General features: G+C 41.1%; 1 protein-coding gene across 2 annotated transcripts in view; it reads right to left on the bottom strand.

Moving 5' to 3' along the window:
- Nucleotides 1-22,962, bottom strand: part of CRYBG3 (crystallin beta-gamma domain containing 3) — a 95,986-nt gene that overhangs the window by 14,489 nt on the left and 58,535 nt on the right. The window contains exons 10-17 of one of the 2 annotated variants that reach the window (XM_086763150.1): nucleotides 22,902-22,937; nucleotides 21,682-21,815; nucleotides 19,755-19,881; nucleotides 13,929-14,071; nucleotides 11,928-12,054; nucleotides 10,892-10,924; nucleotides 5,684-5,793; nucleotides 5,044-5,170 (exon numbers count right to left, since the gene is read on the bottom strand). In XM_086763150.1, the coding sequence (XP_086619276.1) occupies nucleotides 5,044-5,170; nucleotides 5,684-5,793; nucleotides 10,892-10,924; nucleotides 11,928-12,054; nucleotides 13,929-14,071; nucleotides 19,755-19,881; nucleotides 21,682-21,815; nucleotides 22,902-22,937 (837 nt within the window). Of the gene's footprint in view, nucleotides 1-5,043; nucleotides 5,171-5,683; nucleotides 5,794-10,891; nucleotides 10,925-11,927; nucleotides 12,055-13,928; nucleotides 14,072-19,754; nucleotides 19,882-21,681; nucleotides 21,816-22,901; nucleotides 22,938-22,962 lie in introns of those variants that run through there. The other variant, XR_015260659.1, reaches the window with a different exon arrangement.

The following is a 22,962-nucleotide window of genomic DNA, read 5'->3' as shown; positions in this document are numbered from 1 at the left end:
AATTTTTTTGAGAAATGGGGGAGTGTGTGCATGTAGGGGGTGGGGTAGTATGCCATACTTAAAAGATAACAACTTCAATTTTCAGCAAAGAACTCATAAAAACATCCCCCCAAGAGCTAAATGTGAGAACAAAAGCTAGCCAACCTAAAATATTGCCAGCACAGTGAATAAATCAGAGCATTGCTAGTCTGATCCAGTTTTCTTATCCAAATTCATTTTGTGTTGCTCTGAAAGTTTTGGGTTTTCTATTTTAATTAGGCCAACTCAGTGATTTAGAAAGAGATTTTTCATTTTGTTATGTAATTAAGCTCTTAAACAAACTATATTTCTGGCATTTTTCAAAATAAAAACTTAAAAGTCTAGTATCCAAAAAACCAAAGAAATATTTTTTTTTTAATTTAGAACATTTGCTATATTTGTTTGCAAATATTTTGTTTGCATCAAAGCTGCATTTTCCAGAGAACAAACTATTCTCTCAGATCCTTCCCTTATCTTCAATTGGTTGATCTATTTTCAAATATATCAGTCACGGTTTTGCAGAACTTTAGTTGTTTCGTATAGATTAAGGTATTACTATTACCTTATTCAATCACAAAAATCCCACTGCCATCTTACAGTGTTGTTCTGTCAGGTCACAAAAGCATATCCATGCCATGACGGAGTACCTACAAACGCATAACTTCAGTCCTCAAATTCTCCTTCCAAAATGGAGAGCCCAGAAATCTTATGGCAGCTGACAACATCCAAAAAGCCCCTCAAAACTGTTACAGATTTTAAGTGAAAACTCAAAACGTTACACTGAAGGTATTGCTACATGCAATAGCAAAAACATTGCTAGATGTTCCTTGTAGTTACCAGAACAGACGGGAGCAGAAAGGGCATCTTGATTCAGGATGAGATGCAGAAATAATTGTGGATGCCCAGCCAAGCTGCACACTCCACAGGTTTCACAGCTACTTTGGAGTTAGCCCCACACAAAGAATCCATATTCTTACACACATCCTGTAGATAAAGGCCCACACTTGGGACTTCACTCAGCTGCACAATATCAAGATAACACATAGTTAATAATCATTACAATCTTGCAAATTAGAAGGGGAATACCCAGATCCTGTCTCCCCATTTCCTCCAGCAGATTTGTTCTCCTATCTCAAAGGATCAGCTGAAATAATCTACTTCTAAAATATAGAGCTGGGCCACACCTACAGCAGTCAACAGACTCGGACTGTTTTCAAAGGCTGGTAATGAGCTAGCCTTAGGAGTCCTTCGTACTACTAAAAGCATTTTTACTTTTTTTTTTTCCCCCTCTGACAGTGCCACACATGGGCCTCTACTTCTAGTCAACATCTGGGATGCAGAAACCTCACACAGTGAGGCAATACATGGCTCCCCCCCGCATAAGACTCCTTCCAACAGTTACACTCGCGGCAAATACATCTCACTTAACGGAGAACAGGGGCTTCGTGTCAGGGTTAAACATTCTCCCTCTTACACGTGAGCCTAGGTGTGAAATTGGGCTGGTATTTAGAGCTGAACAATGGAAAGGGTTCTCAATGCCACAGCTGAATTGAATAAAGCTATAAAAAAATCCCACTTGGGAATACGCTTGCTGCTCTCTTGAATGAGCTAACAAAAATATCTTGTAATAAAAAGGGCTCTCTTCCAAGAACAGCGCATTGTGGACAATGCACAGAATTAACTACGGCTGTTTCTGACCACTGACCAAACTTACTGCTGCGTGCTCAACATCACGTCTGTACCACACAATGCCCCTGAGCGCTGTCCTGTGCGATTAGCACGCACAATGTGCTGGGGCCGATGAGGGCATTTCTATTTGTGAAACAGGTGTGGTTCAGTAGCATTTTATGCTGTTTAGTGCCTTGATTTCGTGAAATACAAGGGCTCCCATTTGCAAGAGAGGAACTGAACTAAGAGGTGCAAGGCACGTACAGATGTGTGTAAGCTTCCCACACGCAGCCTGCCAAACACACTTCTCCCAGGGCTTGGCCCTTGGTAATCAACAGCTGCCAGTAGCTTCCTACTATGCCAAAATGCATAGTTACTTCCCTGTGAGATTACAGGCTAGAGGATTTCGATGAGACCTACCATTTCATGTCAAAACTTCACTCTGATTTAGCAGAGCAGAATTCAAAAGCCTAACATAAAAAGGAGATCTTTAATCTGAAAACCAGGCTCTCAGCAGGTGGGAAGCCATAGCTCCACTGAAGTGACTGTATCTACGTAACCTGGCAAAAAGACCAGCTCTCAAAGCTCAAGCTGTACATCCCTCCCACCATGCCCACGGCTTTTGGTGTTTGGGTTTTGTTTATTTGTTTGTTTTTTAAAAGTCTCTTCACAAATGGAAAAATGAATTGAGTAATCTTTAAAGTGTAGTTTCGTAAGAGTTAACATCGAAGAGCACATCACACAGACCGAGTTTGTGTTCTGTGATCGGGAAAGGGGGAAGAGTTTTGGAGAAGTTTGTCAGTGCTAGAGAGGAACAGGCAGAGCAGACACATGCTTCTCTTTTACCAACAGTGTTACGGCTAGCTTATCTCTGACGCTCTTGCATAGGAGCATAACGACATATGGGACAAAGGCACAGACATGACAGCAGGACTCCAAAGGCATACATCCCGCGTGCAGAATTACAGTAAGATGTACAGAAGGCTGTATCTGTCTTGTACTGGATAGCACAATGCACTCCCGTCCAATCTCCTGGCCACAGAGGACCTAGCATCTCACTTTACTGCTACAACAGGTCACTCAACTGCAAGTTGTGCTCTTGGGTAGGACAAACAATGTGACTTGAAAGTCACATGAAGACTACATGTATATGTAGTAACTACTTGTCCTGTATCTCAGAAGTCACCAAGAGAGACGATGGCCACACGAGCTTTGGACTGGACTCTCTGATGTGTCATACACAGCCCACAGGCCACACGCATGGTACATTATACCACTTTACTGACCCATAATTTGAGATGCCATTAGGAGGTGATAACCTTTTTTATATTTCTGTAAAACAATTAGTAAATTAAACAGCAGTATGGCAAATATAGTGCACAAGTCCATGGGACCTGATGAGATCCATCCGTGGGTCCTGAGGGAACTGGCGGACGAAGTTGCCAAGCCACTGGCCATCGTATTTAAGAAGTCGTAGCGGTCTGGTGAGGTCCCCGATGACTGGAAGAGAGGGAACATAACCCCCATTTTTAAAAAGGGGAACAAGGAGGATGCAGGCAACTACAGGCCGGTCAGCCCCACCTCTGTGCCTGACAAGGTCATGGAGCAGATTCTCCTGGAAACCATGCTAAGGCACATGGAGAGCAAGGAGGCGGTCGGTGACAGCCAACATGGCTTCACCAAGGGCAGATCGTGCCTGACCAATTTGGTGGCCTTCTATGATGGGGTGACAGCATCGGTAGACAAGGGACGAGCAACGGATATCATCTGGACTTGTGCAAAGCTTTTGACACTATCCCGCACGACATCCTTCTCTCTAAACTAGAGAGGCATTGGTTTGATGGATGGACCACTCGGTGGATAAGGAGTTGACTGGATGGCCAAACTCAGAGAGTGGTGGCCAATGGCTCGATGTCCAAGTGGAGACCGGTCACAAGTGGTGTCCCTCAGGGGTCCGTGCTGGGCCCGGCCCTGTTCAACATCTTTGTCGGCAACATGGACAGCGGTATAGAGTGCACCCTCAGCAAGTTTGCTGACGACACCAAGCTGTGTGGTGCCGTCGACACGCTGGAAGGGAGGGATGCCATCCAGAGGGGCCCTGACAGGCTGGAGAGGTGGGCCCATGCAACCCTCACGAAGTTAAATCAGGCCAAGTGCAAGGTCCTGCACCTGGGTCATGGCAATCCCAGGCACAAATACAGGCTGGGTGGAGAATGGATTGAGAGCAGCCCTGAGGAGAAGGACTTGGGAGTGATGGTGGACGAGAAGCTCAACATCAGCTGGCAATGCGCCCTTGCGGCCCAGAAGGCCAACCGCATCCTGGGCTGCATCAAGAGAAGCGTGGCCAGCAGGTCGAGGGAAGTGATTCTCCCCCTCTACTCTGCCCTGATAAGACCCCACCTGGAGTATACTGTGTCCAGTTTTGGAGCCCCCAACACAAGAAGGACATGGACCAGCTGGAGAAGGTCCAGAGGAGGGCCACAAAGATGATAAAAGTGCTGGAGCACCTTTCCTATGAGGACAGGCTGAGAGAAGCTGTTCAGCCTGGAGAAGAAGAGGCTCTGGGGAGACCTTTTAGTAGTCTTCCAGTACCGCAAGGGGGCCTATAAGAAAGATGGGGAGAGGCTGTTCAGCAGGGCCTGATGTGATAGGACGAGGGGTAATGGTTTCAAAATAGAGGGGGGTAGATTTAGATTGGATATTAGGAAAAAAATTTTTATGACGCGAGTTATAGAACATCGGAACAGGTTGCCCAGAGAGGTGGTGGATGCCCCATCCTTGGAAACATTCAAGGCCAGGTTGGATGAGGCTCTGAGCAACCTGATCTGGTTGGGGATGTCCCTGCTCCTTGCAGGGGGGTTGGACTAGATGACCTTTGAAGGTCCCTTCCAACTCTAACCATTCTATGATTCTATGAAATATATGTTACCTCGTAATTTCTATTTTCATGTCTGCTGTGTGTACTTTGCTTTAAGACTGAGCCTTGGCTGTAGGCCTAATAAAAGAAACCCCCTATGCTTAGATGGCATGGCAAAATGTCTCACTGCGTACTAAGTACTGCTCTGTACTAAGCTTGCAGTGAGAAAAATCCCAACCAATGCAACTTGTACAAAAGAGAGCAACTTGGAACCCAGAACACCCAATAGCGTGTGCCTACAAGTGACCACGTGCATGCATGCACGCACGCAGCCTGGCTTGTTCCTACCCCAGAAAAAATCCCATAAGCCAAGAAAACAAACTTCTTTCTTTTCCCTGAGTGGGAGTTTGTTTAGTGCAAGCACTTGCTTCAGACATCTGACTAGGCAAAGAGTTCCAGAAAATTTTGGGTTTTGTTTTTTTTTTCAGTAAAGTCCTTACATATTGAACAGGCTTGAGGGATTTGATTGTAGCAGTTGGGCAGCCACAGGAATTGAGGTCAACGTAGAGGCCTTCTTCTAGCACACAGTGATTGTCAGAAATTTCCCCTTGGTAATACAGGAGCCAACTGCAAGAATAATATAACAAAAAAGATAAACTGCTTTAGCTGCTTATTAAGTTTTTTTCAAGATTTAGTATTTGCTAAGGAAACAAGGATAAAAAATTTGTTTGTTCTTGTTAAGCTTAAAAGTAAGGTGACTTGAAATGCAATGTGACAAAGCAACTAAGTGGTAAAATCAAATCATGTGGTACAGAAATCTCAGTTCCAGAGTCAAACAACACAAGTGGAATGCAGGACACTTCTACTGTACCAACTTCTCAAAATCTGGGATAAATTCTAACTGGAGTTAAAAAAAGAATCTCAGTAACTGTGCAAGCTTCTCACAGGGAAAGCAAAATGCATGCTACCCAAACCAATGACAGGATGACAGTTACTGAGATGCACTGCAAAACAAAGGATCTAAGACATGATGGAATACGATGGGCATGTGCTAGGCAATTTCAGCTGTCTGAAATTCAGTAGTGTTAAAAAAAAATTTCATATTACTTAAAATGCTGGCATGTAAAACAACAGACTTACCATCCCCGAAGAACCTTAAAAGAACATGGTATGAATGATGTAAAATCAGAAACTTCTGCTGTGAAATCTATGCATGCTCCTTGGAAATGTGTATTACTGAAAGCTTTGAGCTACAAGAACAAAACAAAACAAAACCAATGACTAAAAGGAAAATGAACGCGTTGTCATTAATGTAAACAGAGATAGCTGTGCTTTTAGAGAAGTATTCCTTCAATCCACAAACATACAATAAAAAAATTAATTATCATTTAAGGAATCCTTTACATTTCTACAGCTGCTCTATTTTTAGAAAGATTAATATTTTATCATCTCTGGATGATATAGTACAGGGTGCTTCCCAGTGATGCTAAGGCAGTAGCACCAAGCATAAGTTCAAGTGCAGCAGGGGAGGGCCCAGAGAAAAAGACAAGGCTAGGACTGAAGGATGTTATCTTCCATCCAAAGTATCCCTGAACTGCAGCTAAGTCGTGCTACAGCTCAGCAATCGAGTGTTCAAAACAGGATGGGGAAGCATCTGTTGAAAAGTGCCTTGAGGGCTGGAGCACCTCTCCTATGAAGACAGGCTGAGAGAGTTGGGGCTTTTCAGGCTGGAGAAGAGGAGGCTCTGGGGAGACCTTACAGTGGCCTTCCAGTACCTAAAGGGGGCCTACAGGAAAGATGGGGAGAAACACTTTAGCAGGGCCTGTTGTGCTAGTATGAGGGGTAGTGGTTTTAAAATAGAGGGAGGAAGATTCAGATTAGACATCAGGAAATTTTTTTTTTACACTGAGGGTGGTAGAACACCGGAACAGGTTGCCCAGAGAGGTGATGAATGCTCCATCCCTGGAAACATTCAAGGCCAGGTTGGACGGGGCTCTGAGCAACCTGATCTGGTTGGAAATGTCCCTGCTCCTTGCAGGGGGGTTGGACTAGGTGACCTTTGAAGGTTCCTTCCAACTTTAACGATTCTATGAAATCACCTGTGACCACAGTGATCACAGGTAGTTTCTCATTTAAGAACTGGCAGGAGAATTTCTGGGGGAACTGGGTACAGCCTGGTAGATACACCATGAACTTAGAAGTTCAGCTAAGCTGTTTTTACAAGGTGAAGAATTTCAAGCCACATTGACCCACACCCCACCAGTAACATATGAATTAATCCTGAAAAAGCAGTAAGGTTGAAAGCATTGCAGTGAAAGAAAAAAAAAAAAGGGAAAAAAAAAAGTAGTATGATATAGCCTACGACCTATAGCAAAGTCGCCTAGAATTCTATACCCTTGGGCTGCCACTGTGTAACTGAGGTGAATTTCACTTTAAAGCCAGAAAGAGAGGCTGGAAAAGAATGAAAAACTTAACCGTATCAAGAGAACAGCTCATATTCTGTAATGGAAGAAAAACACGATGGCTGTTGCAAGAGCTACTTCCCCCTCCATGCCCCAATTTGGCATAGCTTCCTGCCAAAGAAAAGAAATCAAATGCTTTTGCCAGTACAGAGCGAGAAGGCCAAACACAAGTATCAGCAAATGACATTATGGAAAAGCTCAGTCGATGTTTTTAAAAGAAATGAATACGTTTCCTGTTAGAAAGAACAAGAAAGACTTAACCTGGCCTACCACACTGTAACTGCAAATTGGAGAACACAAATCAGCTACAATATAATGAACGAAGTGCAACTGATTTTTCTGTAACTATAATTGCACTGCTATGTCACAGAGTATCTGTTTAAGCTGTAATTACATAGTATTTGCTACCCACTTATCTCAAAGCTCCTTATAAAAGAATATATATATACACACACTGTCTTTCTTTCATAGACCAGATGCTATGCAAGGTTTTTAAAAAAGATCTACAACTCATTTTTATACAGAATATAACTAATAATGAACGATGGTCTTAATTTGACAAAAGCTGGGGTGAAGTACTGATTCTTCAGTGAAAACACTGCATAGCTGCAATTAGTCTCACATCGCAGCCATCTCTACTTTGTCAGGGTCTGACTTTACTGTACGAGGTTTTGCTTCCTAAAAAGTCAACTGACAGCATGTTAAAATACAAATACAAGTTATCACAGCAATTATCTCTGCTTCCTAAATCATCTGTACAAGTTAGCTGCTATTGAAAGAGACATTGTTCTTGTGCGGAAAACCCAAGTTTTATATTTAATAAATAAAATCAATGGCTTTTTAGAGTTGGTGATTTCAGATATTCTCACATTATATGTACTTTGCTTATTTGTGAGCCTGGCAGGAGGGAAAGGTCAGGGGAGCTACTGAGAGATTTAAGAAAATATAGTTGCTTTTCAGTTTATGATGAGCAACCAAACAGAAGTGAAAATGAGACATGCTCTTGTACACTTCCCTTAGCTCAGATATATGTTTATTAAGGGTGGGAGAATGTGTAATAATTCAAAATAACTGGTATGTGGCTTACACAAGGGTCAAACATTAGGATGCTTAAGGATTTGCCAGCTCATGTGCACCATGCTTTGAAGTTCCAAACTAAGAGACTGTTGCATACATGGAAACTTTTTATTTTACTCTGAATGGGAAATTCTTCACATTTATCCAAAAGACTGTCCTAAGTGATTAAATGTTTTCCCATAAAAAATTACTCAAAATATTTCCCCTCCTAAAAGAACTGTAGCGATATGAATGATGTTCTTTCTTCCCCAGCTTTAGAGCAGAATCCTATGAAAACCAGGATTGTGATAAGTCAGGACACTATTTTTTACAAATGGTGTTAAGACTGCTATTAGAGAACACCAAAGGCAAACCACAATCTAGTACATGTCCGTTTAAAGGTACATGTGCATATACACACACAGAGGTTTTTTTTTCCACGTATTATGTGAAATAAAAAGACTGCAAAGCACAATTTATTGAAACTTCAAAGGTTTCAATTGATCTTAAAGGTCTGCACAACTGGAATAAAGCAGTCAAAGACCAGTTTTTGGGAGATCCTGACAAAACAGAAGATTTGAAGATGGAGAAAAAATGATCTTCAGCTGTTTGGATCCCACTGGTTTCCTGTGAGTCGGTTTATTTTATCATTTACCCAGGCCTTACTGTGAACATACTTGCAGGTCTCTGGACTTGGCTGCAAACTGCCATATGAATAGCTCTGGCAGGAAATCAGTGTTTAAGACTAAAATAATACACCAATTATGTCTTCAGACAGGAAAGATTTCCTGTAGTCCTGGGTTAATAATGAAATAGTAGAACTAGAATACTTGGAGAAAAAGAAGGGTGTGGTCAACCTGCTAAGTAACACAATGTATGTACTTCCCATGCGCTCATGGCTATTATATCCATCCAAGTAAGAAAGAGTAAAACTGTGTCCAAATGACAAAATACTTAATGAAACAGAACCATTGAGTTCCAAAGTCTCTTTTGTCTGAAAAAATGTCAGGGCTGCTCACGTCCAGCTTCTCATCCACCATCACTCCCAAGTCCTCCTCAGGGCTGGTCTCGATCTACTTTTTGCCCAGCCTGTATTTGTGCCTGGGATTGCCACAACCCACATGCAGGACCTTGCATTTGGCCTGGCTGAACTTCATTACGTTTGCATGGGCCCACCTCTCCAGCCTGTCAAGGTCTCTCTGGATGGCATCCCTCCCCTCCGGTGTGTTGACAGCACTGCAGTTTGGTGTTGTTGCTGAACTTGCTGAGGGTGCACTCTGTCCCACTGTCCATGTCACCGACAAAGATGTTGAACAGGGCCAGTCCCAATACCAACCCTTGAGGAATGCCACTTGTCACCAGTCTCCACTTGGAGATCACGCCACTGACTACTCCAGTTTAGAGACAAGGATGTTGTGCTGGACAGTGTCAAATGCTTTGCACAAGTCCAGGTACATGACATCAGTTGCTCTCCCTTGTTCACAAATGCTATAACCCAGTCATAGAAGGCCATCAAATTGGTTGGGCATGATTTGCCTTTAGTGAAGCCGTGTTGGCTGTCACCAATCACCTCGTTATTTTCCATGTGCTCTAGCACGGTTTCCAGGAGAATTTGCTCCACGATCTTGCCAGGCACAGAGGCGAGACTATAGTTCCCCAAGTCTTTCTTGTTTCCCTTTTTAAAAATAGTGGCTATGTTTCCCCTTTTCCAGCCAATGGAAACCTCACCAGACTGCCATGACTTATCAAATATGATGGACAGTGCCTTGGCATCTGTCAGTTCCCTCAGGACCTACGATGCATCTCATCAGGTCCCACGGACTTCTGCACTTTCAGGTTTCTTAGATGGTCCTGAACCTGCTCTTCTGCTACTGAGGGCAGTTCTTCATTCTCCCAGTCCTTGCTTCTGCCTTCTGTGGCTTGGGTGATGTGGCTAGAGCCCTCACTGGCTAAGACCAAGGCAAAAAAGTCGTTGAGTACCTCAGCCTTCTCCGTGTCCCGGGTAACCAGGTCTCCTGTTTCCTTCCAGAGAGGGTCCATATTCTCCCTCGTCTTCCTTTTACCCTTGATGTACCTAAAGAAGCTTTTCTTGTTCTTGAGACTGAAACTGAATTATAGGGACCACTTTCTCTTTAGAAGTTGTCACCAAGTCAGACCTGATTTTCAGGGAAATAGTTAGAATGTATTATAGAAGAGATTTATCATAGATTTGTTACAATCAGGATGTGTTCAGTTGGTCATATGTTACTGTACGGAAAAGGGAAGTGTGGAGCAAGTGGTGCCTACTGCTACAGGAGTGACTATACGTGACTGGGAGTCTATGAAAAGCAGAGCTACCAGCACTCAAGACTAAAAAACTCAACTTCCTCTGTTGAGGCATCTGCAAGTTTGAAGAGTGCAGTTCAATTTACTGCAGTTTATATTTTGTTCTTCACTTCATATGTGAACAAGATAGTGACAAACCAGATATAATGCAAAAAAAAATGGAAAGAATACATGCCACAAAGAGAAGGATGAATGCACGTGACAGTGAGTTTCCAGAAACAGGAAGGAAAGAAGAGAAAAATAACCCACAGTCACCCAAAACCTACTGAACCACTTGCATTTTTGAGGACAGAATACTAAAAGGTGTGATTTGGAATAAAGCAAAAAGTAGAACATTCACAAACTCAACCATTATACCTCTGCTAGTTTCCTCCATCAATGCTCTGCTGTATAGAGATAGTAATGAGATATCATCTGAAGTAACAAAACAAGACATTTAACATTACCTGTATTTAATTATTAAATGTAGTTTAGTACTAGAGAATGTTATATAATGTCAACATACCAAATGTGGAGGCTCATTAATTCCAAGCGGTTCCTGCAACAATAAATATATATACATGCATATAAATAAATAAAATTAATTACAATTAATTACAATTAATTTCCTGGAAGACATGTCAAGTTTCTGAAATTTGTTTATTACAAACTGAAGAGCAGAGAAAAACACACTTCCCGTGCTCTTGGCACAATTCTCTTCCCCAGCCTCTGCCATCAGCTGCCTGTAAGCTCATGACTGCCTGCCTGACCGTTCAGTCCCTTTCCACACAGAACTTGCATCAGCATTAATTAGTTCATATAATGTGGATTAAAGCTCATGTAAATACCTCTGTATTTATTTTTGAGTCTATTTGTTGAAAAAAAGACAGAATTAAAAACAAGAGAAGAGTGGGACACCTCTTTCAACATATGCTCTTCAAAATAAAGTTAAATGTTTGTTCCTTTCCTATTTTCAGTGCAGCAGTATCATTTATTATATACTCATTACTGAGGATTGTCTTTGTTTTGCATTAAGGTTTTGACAGTTCTGACACTAAGCTATTTGGACAAGTTGCACTACCTTGGTTTTAATCATGGACTAAGAACATTTCCTGTCTTCATTCACTATATGTATTACAAACAGTTTAGCATAAAAACAGGGGAGAACTAAAAAAAACCAGACCTCTATTGTTCAACAATAATATAGACCAGATAAATTCTCAAGTATTTTTTATCCATTATCAATTAGGCATTATAAATTACTACGCTTTAAGGCAAATTAATCTTTCCAAGCCAAGTTATTCTTTCCATGAATGTAGCCTACCAAAGGGAAGTGCTTCTTATGAAGTTTCCCTGACAATTTTCTCAACAGATAGAGTATCCATTTCAGCCTCCATCCTGAGCAGATTCATTATATGTCATCCACAAGGGTCTTTAACTTGTTTCCAAGTAAACAGACAAATTGATTAAACAGCATAGCCCACATAACAACATTATTGTACGCTCTGATCTCCAAAGATCTAATTTCTTTTCAGTTTTCCCCTTAAGTTCTGGTAACTCACCAGCTTAATAGGTCGAATTGACAGGATGATTTTACTAGATCCTCCCCAGTCAAAGAAACATTTATATTTTCCTTTCTCCAGTACATATTGCTCTCCACAGAAATATTTCTGCTGATATGCGACCCACCTGGAGAACAACACAAAAATTAAACTGAAAATATCACATTTTTCTGTAGTTTGATGAACATACTAACGAGTTAAATAGAACAATTCTCTTTGGAGTTAGTTTTCTTGATACGTCCATCTGACAGATGGTTTAACATCAAACCCAATGAGAGGTGCAAACCTGTCACACTTGATTTTCTGCTTTTATGTTGCAAACACTACTTTGACAAACATACAACTTTGGGTCTCTGCCTTTCTATCACATATACGTTCAGCATGAGATGATGCCTTGCTTAGAAACCCAGAGGAAAGACAAACGGCACTGAACTGACAATTTTTTTAATCTCTCTCAGCTGAACCTTTACCTGTTCAGCATCCCCCAAGACAGGGCTTTTTCCCAACTTTTCCAGTTGGATTTGAGAAAAATGGTACAAGAAGAAACGAAACAAACGAGGAAGTCTTGGTAGGATGAGATAACGCAAAAGATTGCAATAGTTGGCAGTTCAAGCTTCTCCCACCCTGCTTTCCCTGTTGTGATTTAAGCAGAAAGAAATCTCCAACTATGTGAGACCGAGGGTGCCTCTAGCCCTGCACACATGCTCTTTGGTAGTGGCAGAAGTAGATGGAGACTAGTTAGAGGTGCTGCTAACCTGGCTGCTTTTCATGGTGCATTCCTCTCTTAGTCTCCTAGCACCTGGGACTGTTCTAGTACGAGTATTAGAGGGCATCTCCTTTCCTAGTCCTTTTAGCACCCATATTTGAATCTATTTGTTGTTAATTTGTCTAATACTTTTTTAAACCTCCTGCTATCTGCTACTTCAGTAGCAAGTTCCAGAAATTCACTGCCTCTAGTGTAAGAAAGGCTTTTTGCTCCCCACCTCTAATGTTTTAAAGCAATCTTCAGTTTGCTCTGTAAAGAATCCTCCAATCGTTGTCATGCAGGATACTATGAATGCTGCTGCATTAAGCTTGTTTACCACCTTCAGAATTTTGCAGATTTCATTTGTATCCCTCCTCAGCCATGTTTATCTTGGTTTTGGCAGGGATGGAGTTAATTTCCCTCCCAATAGCTGGTGTGTTTTGGATTTTGTATGTGAAGAATGTTCATAAAAACACTGATATTATGAGTTGTTGCTCACGAGACCAAGGACACTGTCCAGCTTTCCAGGTCTTGCTAATGTGCAGGTGCAGGAAGCTGGGAAGGATACAGCCAGAATGATTGACCCAAACTGGTCAAAGACAGTATGCCATGCCATAAACGTCATGCTCAGAATATAAGCAGGGCTGCCTGGGAAGAGGCATCGCTCCCTCTCCTTCCTTTGCTTGCTGCTTGGTTTTGTTTCTGTGGTTGCTGCTCAGGATGGGCTCTATCAGTCAGTGGGACACCGGGTGGTAAGAAATTGTGCATTATTCATTTTGTATAGTTTAGTATCCTTATATTCTGTTATTATTGTAATTTTCCTTTGCTACTCTAATAAACCGTCTTCATCTCAACCCATGCGTTTTCCTTTCTTCCCAATTTTCTCCCTCATCCCATTGGGGAGTGGGAATGAGAAACTGTGTGGTGACTAGGGTTAAACCACAACACAGCTTTTCTCCAAACTGAGTCCCAGCCTTTCATGTTTGTATATCATCCTCATAAGACACTGATATCCAGCCTCTATGTAAGCAGTTCAAATCCCCACTACTGCTACGTGTCCCAGCTTTGAAGTTTTTAGTCTCACTTAACAGATTTTTTTTTTTCTTCAATTTCCCAAGGAAACTGAAAGAAACATTGTTCTTCCCCAAATGCTTACCACCTGTACCATGTGAAATATATTCTGTCAAAAGATGTACCTAAACCCACTGTGCACAAAAATACTTAATACTTCCATCCATATATTTCAGTACACTTACACTCCACTTCTCACAAGAATCGATCTCGTCTCTGGGCCAAATCCAGCCAGCTCCAAATCAGGAACTTCTTCACTGACGATGTCAAATGCTTTCCCATCTTCATCATCAGATTGAAAAAGTGCCACTGATGACTCTATGAAATCCTGAGAAGCAGCACAGGAGTTAGAAGACAGGTTAACACAGCTCAGTGACACGCCACAACATAAGACATTTTGGAAAAGAGTTGTAGCATGAAAGATCATGTTTTATAAAGCAGTGAAGGGGCTTAAGTCCTCTGTATGGATCTTCCTAGTTGGAAGTCTGGTGATTTGATATGGACTTCAGTGGTTTCCACTGAAGACAGGAAGAACCTGCTGCCTCTTAGCACCATCCTTTTCTCTACAAGGATGACTGAGAGTGCAAAGACGCCTGTGTGAGGAAAAGAAGGGTTGAGGATTTAGTACTGATTCTCCAACAGCTTCACAAATGACTACTTCACAAATCACTACAATTACTATAGTCTTCTACTACAAGTTCTACTTCCTCATCCCTTCTCAGCGACAAGGCAATAATCATGGACAGGAAAAGACTGGGCAAAGATCACCTTTCCACAGAACAAGAAGTCTGTTGTTTTTGGATACATCCATTGTGTATATCACAATCACTATAGCTATGAAATAAATTCTGTGTGGCACTGTCATGTTCTGTCTTATATAGCTGTGTGACATGGCTTCATGCTTTCAGCTAGCATAGTTGCTTGACAAGATTACTCACACAGCTTCAAATTATTTGAATTCGGGTTTCAAATCTCCAACTTTTTAACCACTTACAAATTAAAGCATACAGTTCAGTCACTGCTTGGGGAAATGGAAAACAATAATCCATTCACTTTCTTCCTTTAACTTTTAACAAAAAGCATGACCTCAATTTAATTTCAGTGTTTCTGAAACATTCAGTAACATTACAATAAATTAAAAATAAGTAAGTCGTGCAAGCAAGAGAAAAGGCTATCAAGCAAATACAGGAGTCAATGCAGAATCACAAACATATGAGGACACCATCACAGGAATTAATGTACTAAACACTTGATGCTGTAGCACTTAAAAGCTGCCACCCAGAGAGCAGGATGCTGAAGGCTACACTGAGAAAACAAAGACTTACAACAATCAAAACCCACTTAGAAATTAAGGCCAGGCCAAGCACGCAGCCAGATTCATTCGGTCAGGCGAACCTGACCAAACAGGCTCTTTACAGGGCACCATGTCTTTGTACAGGATTCAATCATAATGAGTAATGAAAACCAGTTTTAGAATGAACATTTGATGTGGCTTGACCTCTCTGCGTTGTTTACAGGACACTAAAAAGTGATGGAACAAATTCAGTAGTAAAACTGTTTTTCCTACTGTTATCCATCTCCTTTAATTTATTTTAAAAGTTGTAACTACTTCAGGTATATACTAGAAATTAAAGTGCCAGGTCTGGTAAAACTGTCATGAACAACTGCCGCTTCAGACTACTTTTTAGATTAAAACAAACAAACAAACAAACAACTCAAACAGCAAAACCAAAACCAAACCAAACCAAACAAACTAGTTCAGTTTTAGTGTAATTGAAAAACAGCTACCCTTAATAGTCCTAAAGCAAGGACCTGGTAAGAGTTCCTGAAAACCCATTTAGATAAAAACTGCACATTATTTCTTTGACTAAATTTAAAATACTGAAATATATTTACAATTGTAACCACATTTAAAACATGTTTCAAATTCAGCCATAATTTTTTGCTCCCTAAATTTTCACTATAGCTTCTCTTACAATAAGCAACAGGAGAAATACTTAAAAACGGACTTTCAGACCAAGGCAAATCATTTTAGACTTGAAAACATTAGTGGGAAAGCTCCAAAGGCAACATACTCTGCTCCACTGAAAAAGACTCAGAAAATTTTCCTGATCATGACAGCCACAGGAAAACCCCAGCTTCACAGTTGTCTCGTTTGACACTGCAGAAAAGAAGCAAATGTAAATGTCCCCCAAAACCAGCATACAGTTGTGTTGGTTTTGTTTAGTGGCAGCTTCTGTGAGAAGCTGCTGGAAGTTTCCCCTTTGTCCGGTGGACTTGGCTGGGTCTATGGCAGACCCGCCGCTGGCCAGGGCTGAGCCAATTGGTGACAGAATGTTCCCTGATAATGCCTCTGCGATAATGTATTTAAGAAGGGGAAAAATGAAAAAAAAAGAAAGAAGTAGTGAAGAAGCAGAAATGGAACTACAGAGGGAGAGGTGCGCGCCTTGTGGGCCTTGCAGGCCTCACCCTCCGGCCTCCCGCAGGGCGGCCAACTGGGCCCAACTCAGCCTGGCCAAGCCACAAGAAGTGAGGAGATGAGATGTGAAGAAAACCTGAGAAGCATCTGCCTGAGTCAATTGTGAAGAATTTCTTGTGAGAGGAACGGCTGCAGACGCCAAGGTCAGTGAAGAAGGACGCGGATGAGTAATGCTGCTCCTGATGAGATTCCCCCAACAGCCTGTGGTGCAGCCCATGGCGAGGCAGGCAGTCCCCATGCAGCCCACGGAGGAGCAGAGATCCACCTGCAGCCCATGGAGGACTCCACATCAGGGCAGTTGGATGCCTGAAGGAGTCTGTGGCCCATGGAAGGCCCGTGCTGGGGCAGCAGTTCCGGAGGGACTGCAGCCTGTGGGATGGACCCCACGCTGGAGCAGGGGAGGAATGTGAGGAGTTCTTCCCCTGACAAGGAAGGAACGGCGTAAAGTGATGTGTGATGAACTGACCACAACCCCCACTCCCTCTTCCCCCACCCTGTGCCGCTCAGCAGGGGGGAAAAAGGTAGAGATAATTGAAATGAAGTTAAGTCTGGGAAGAGGGAGGGGTTGGGGGAAGTTTTGTTCTCTTCCACATTGTCCTGCTTTGGTTTTAATAAGAAATAAATAGTTTTCCCCAAGTCGAGTGTTTTGCCCCTGACGGATCTCTCTGTGTCCTTATCTCAAACATCAAGCCTTTTTTCTTCTATTATCTCTCCCTATTCCCTCAGAGGGTGGAGGGAGTGAGAGAGACTGCGTACCTTGGTCCTGAGTGAGGCTGAACTATGAGAACAGTACATCCTTAGGAATGAGCCCTGTGTTTGACTCCAGTGTGTCCAATATAGATGCTGATAACAGAACAGAGTACACTGGAAAATACAATTCTACAAGTCCTTTCTATCTCTGATTTCAAAACACTCTCTGAATAACCACATTAGAGCTTGTGACTGTTCACAGCAGAAATATTTAAAACAGACAAAAACTAGAAGCTCTTGCAGTATGTCGACACGCGTGTACATCTTCATCAGTGGGTGGGAAGGGGTGACTTGCAAAAATCCCTCTTTTGTATGCAATGTCTAACCTTTCTGATTTGTCAGGAAATAAAATTCATGCCTCAGCTTAGCTGCAGTCACTGGTATGCATACAGAAACACAGGGTGGATTTTCCTAGCGCTAATAAGCTCTGGTGGAACCTGTCATGTTGAGCGTTGTGGAGCAGAAAAATCTGAATAGCTTTGCATAGCACTAAGCCACGTCGACAGAGCTGGTACTGACACAGGCTAACAGGCATGCTGTACCCAGCCTGGCTCTCTGCAGAGCCATTTACGTGCTTCTGCACCATGCTCCCTGCTTTGGGAGAAGGGCACAAACACATCTGATTCGGCTCTGCCTGGAGCTGACTCAGGTACACAGGGCTCATTAGCTTCAGCTTCATGCCATGTGAGCCAGGCTAAATTGTTTTCAGGTCTGGGCTGGCCTTAAAGCCAACACAGTCAAGGTCACCTGGTGTCATGCCTGAGCAGAAAAAGAAAAAAATCTGGCTGCACTGGCCCCTACACGAGACTACACTAGTAAGTACGTAGAAAGAGCAGAGTCAATGCCTAGCTCCACTGCCTACCTAAGCTAAACATGAATAAGACAACTCTGGTACATTTCAGAAAATCCTTCATCTCCTACAGAGACTCCTGAATTCATCTGACTAAAACAGATGAACAGAATTTTTATGGAAGAGCAATAAAGATCTGGTATCTAGGAACACCCCCTCTGAGTTCGAGACCATTGCAAACTTTACCATACTCCTCTTGACAGAATTTCTGAGGTTACAGAAAGGAGCTAGTACGTTTGCTGTGCGATGAGGGGCCTTAAGCACTCAGAATTAGTTTTGCCCAGGTCCCCTTGAAAACAAGAGTTTGGTACTAAAAATGTTTTTTAAATTCTGACCTGAGGTACCATATACAAAGTCACAAAGGGCACATATGGCAAGCCTGAACACTGACCTATGTACTGCACAGAGAGAGGCAGTCACCAGTGCCCTTGGTCATTTTATTGACAACTAGCTCATTGCCTGTAGTTATGCTACAATTTGAGGAAAGGTATTACTTACTTTTATTATCAATAGGCACATATTGATACACAATTATATGCCAATTTGCATGATATATGTTGATATATGAATGCGGATGGTACATGTTTTTAAAATGTTAATGACTTGAGCATCCTGACTGTTCTAGGCATGCGTCAAATTAAATACATGCATGTATGTGGAAGGTCATCCCTGCGAGGCATGTGCACAATTTTAAGCTTGTAATTATGTCCTTTGCCAAGGGGAAGATTTAAAAGATCCATTTAAGTTACTCAAGTATCCTATGTATATCCTGAAAAGAAAGAAAAACTAAGGCTATTCAGTGATTGAACAGGATTCTGCACATTCAAAATGAGGAGTTATAAGAAAATTCCTGCCTTTCTTTTTTCTCAGAAAACTGAAAACAAATTATTTAGAGAAGGACATTTTTCTTCAATTCAGTTTATTCTCCTATCTTTATTTTAAGATATATGATAGATTCTGATTACAAACATAGCTTTTCCTAGGTGCCTTTCATAAAAATCAAACGTGCAAACTGAATTTAAGTATGGCCTTTTTGTGTTCACATTAACTTTTTTTGTTTATTTGTTTAAAAGAATGACTGTTGAGACGGAGTTTGCTTGAAATGTCGATCTTTAAACATCATAAAACTCCTGGCTCAGGAATACCACATCTTCTCGGTTGAGGAGATGAGTAATCCAAGTATACAACACTGAATAATCTCAGACTGAACAACCTAATTCTCAAAAGGAGCCATTCTTTGCAGTTGTATTTAAAGCTTATAGAGTTCCTATTATAATAAAAAAAAATCCTCAAACCCCCAAACAAATTTAAAAAGAAACCCAAATCAAAGGAAATTATAAAGAAGCTCTAATCCCATGTTTCCCCATCACTGAAAAGTCTAACTTTGCTTCCAATACTGGACTCTGTTACATACTTTTTATTATTATTTAATCTTTGCCCCTACTAAACATATTTTAGTGGCAGAGATTTTTTCACCATGATTATTTTTGCTGCCAAAATTTTCTGGCACAAAAATCACAGAGACAGAGGGTAATGCTGTTTCAAGGCTTGCAACAGCTGCTGTATTGAAAAGCTATTTTTATTTTAATAAAGAACTACACTGTACACTTATGCATGTTAAACTTAAGAAAATTCTGTTCTAGAGATTCAAACAGCTTGAAGTGCAGAAGTTGGAAAATCTGGCAGGTAGACAAGGAATTCAGCATGACATGGTCTTTGTATGAACTTTACAAAGGCTATTTAGAACCTCTTTCTGCTTTGTAATATACACAGTGCAGTCTAAATTTCAGCAAGTGGGAAAAGAATGAGAGTGAACTCGGGCAAAAGATGGAATGACTAAAACCAAGACAGCTGTACCATATATGAAGAATAGCCTTCCTCTTTATGTATAGAGCTCTGCATAATTTGTGTGAAATTAATAAAAATACTTACAGCCTGAAGGAACCGGAAAGACAGGAGGATGCTGTCAGTTCCCCCCCATGACTGTCTATCTTCATAATCTCCCTCCTCCAGCAAGTACTGATGGCCTTTGTAGCGTTCCTTATCATAGGCAACCCATCTACAGCAACCACACAACAAAAGACAAATAACTAAAAGCAGAACAACCGCACATGTGATTTTCCATAACAAACAGAAGGGGAAGAGAACATCCTAAGAACACCGAGTATCACAGACTCAGCTAACAAACAAGTCAATGCTTCTTTGAAATCACAACAGGCACCCATGAAGCGTTCTTTGTGGGTCAAAGCCCTGCCATGTGATTCTTTCTCCAACAACTGTTTGTTTGTGTAACACTTCTCAACGTACCTCCTCTCAGTCAGTCACATTCCCAATACCAATATTCGATACTACAGAGGCTAGTAAGCGTTTAGTGGCCAAAACACTGTAAGCCACCAATTGTCAATGAGAAAAATCAAGCAGTAGATTTCTCTTCAGTGTACTACTAAATGACAAGGTTCTACCCTTGCTGGAGTCGATGACAAAATTAATGGATTTCAGCAGAATAAAATTTCACTCGCTTATATCGCTTCCTGCTCTAATTTACAAACATAGATATGAAGAGACAAGTGAATTGAATACGCAGAACATATTGCACGTAGAATATATTTTAGCACCAAGGGAATAAAACTTTTTAAAAGTACTTTGAACAAATAGATAAGGCTTGATTAAGAGATGGCACTTCCACATCAACTTTGAAAGCGCTAACGGATCTTAATTTGAAACAGTGCTTCCTCCTCTTTTCTTTCTTGGAAGCATTTCTTTCATTAAAACTTCCTTGTAAGTATTGGAACTGCTGTACAAATTCTGTCGGCACGGAAATTTGGCAGCCAGGGATAGCTTTACTTTTAGTACCATTTGGTTTACATTAATTCAGCTGTTTAGGTTACCACAGTATTAAAAATAAAAGCTGCCACAACAGAAGGAAGGATGATTTTTAGTAATTTGAGGCTTCCCAGATAGCTAATACATAATGTATTTATGAATAGATTATTTGAGTATCCACAATTGTGTTTGTTTTTAATTTAGTGTCTGTAAGATTCTGACAACAGCCTGAAAGGATGTGTGTTACTGGATCTTTATAGCCAAGTGTTAACATTGAAATCCTCCAAGAAAAAAAAATGAAAGTTTCTGAAAACTATTTTATTGCTAAGCTCTTTGGCAGAAGCAACCATCCTGCCCGCTTTCAAACAGTCCCATCCTGTTGGGTCTTGGGAGAGCTTGAAGGAACATGTGGTGTTGGTAGCTCTCTAGAATAACTGGCACAAAGCTTACCTTGTGAGCAGTCCACCCAAGGGCCGTGTTACACAGCCCCTTTTGTGCATGTGTATGACAGATAGAGGGGCAGGGTAACACTGAACCTATCCAAGGCCTCAATGAAAGAAAATAAGGCTGCATTCTTAATTCCAGACAACGTGCAACAGGTGTCAAAGGAAATAAAACAGTTCACAAATTTCAGAAGCATTAAAATGTCATATTGAAGACTGACCACTCCTACCTAAGGTGATTTCAGTAAATTAAGTAGAGACTATCAGAAGTATAAAGCAATATAGATTAAAGCTCTGTGTGATGCTGTTATTAAGGAACAAAGTGGCCTAATTTACTGGCATCCAAATGGTAAACACTGACTTCACACCTCTCACGTACTTAGTTTTACCTTCCTATAATCCCTTAGAAAGATAAGTCATATGGAGAAGTTGTTTTATTCAAGGCAGATAATTGACAAGAGAAGTATAGATGCCTTTCTTTTCAAAATATTTTACCAGTGAGAGATTCTAATCACCCTTTAGTGACTGTTATTAGCATTTAGTTATGATTTCCTATTTTAAAGTAAATAAATACAAAAGTGAAATATACTTACACTCCACCAATTACACGTATTGACCCAATTTCCTGAAACTCCTCTTCACTACCAAACAGAGCTGGGACAGAACTGATGTTTTCTGAAAACTCTTTGGACCATCCTCCAAAATGGGTTTTCTCATATATTACAATCTAGAAAACATGATGTTGAACAATGCCTTGAATATGCCCTCAATAGTAATTTGAATTTTGTGTGTGTGTACTGCTCCAGTATGTAGGGGGCACCTTTTTTCGCACCTCCAACAAGCCACTACTATGAAGAAAAATCAAGGTTGCACTCCTCAGCCCTCCTGATTCTTGAGTGGCCTAGAAGCTGAAGAGACCCTATTTGGACTTAGATAGGCTTGTCAGGTTGTTTGCAGGCATTTCCACAGAGGGATACTTAGTTACACCATTCTACATACATAATTGCACTCCGCAGCTGTATGACTGTGATGTATCCTGTAATCCTGTGCCTGGGCAGTGTATATTAACCTGCAGTGAAGCCTAACTGGTCATAACTAGACACACTGAGCTTAATCCTTCAAAAGTAGACATCAGGTCTTTCTCTGTTCTTTGCTGAACTTATTTCAGTGACTGCAGTTAACACATCCTCTAGATCCCGCATCTGTCAAATCACACAGGTTGGCTATTAATAGTATTAATATTTATTGCAATATTTATTAGAAAAATGCCTAAGTCTTGCATGTATTTGTCTAATTAAAAGTTACCTAAAGCACTAGCATTTTTGTGGAGAACTAGAAAAAGGAGGGAAAAGGAGCAATAACTCTGGATTAGCTTTCTGCTTCTCATATCACAGACGGGTCATGGTCTCACTCATGACTCTTGTATTGGGATCAGATCCTGTTCCTACCCTCTTCTTCCCCCCTCCTCTCTTTTTTTTTTAAACTTGGTATGTTAAACAGGAAAATCCCTCTGGATCCCTTTTCCATTACAATGACAGATGTGTCTGTCAGGAAAACTAATATTATTTTGTAAAAGCTTTACAATTCTCTTATAGCAAATTCAGATTTTCCTAATATGTAAAAAACAAACTACTACTACTTTTATATCTCATTATACAATAGTAAGAAAGTGGACTTAACAGCATTACTGCATTTTTCTTCAGCAGCAAACACTGAATATTTAATCAAACATCACATAAAACAAAACATCCTAAATAAAGGTTTTATATTTCTAATGGGCTTATATTTTATTCTCCATGTCTTTAGTGCTTACCTTGACATTCAACGGCATTTGTACCTTTAGTCCACCCTAAAAAAAAAAAAGGGGGGGGGGA

Source organism: Chlamydotis macqueenii, chromosome 1 (genome assembly GCF_036417535.1).
Source record: "Chlamydotis macqueenii isolate bChlMac1 chromosome 1, bChlMac1.mat, whole genome shotgun sequence".
In the NCBI taxonomy this organism is placed as follows: Eukaryota; Metazoa; Chordata; class Aves; order Otidiformes; family Otididae; genus Chlamydotis; species Chlamydotis macqueenii.
The sequence above is the reverse complement of the archived record's forward strand: the minus strand, read 5'-3'. Positions and strand labels throughout refer to the sequence as shown.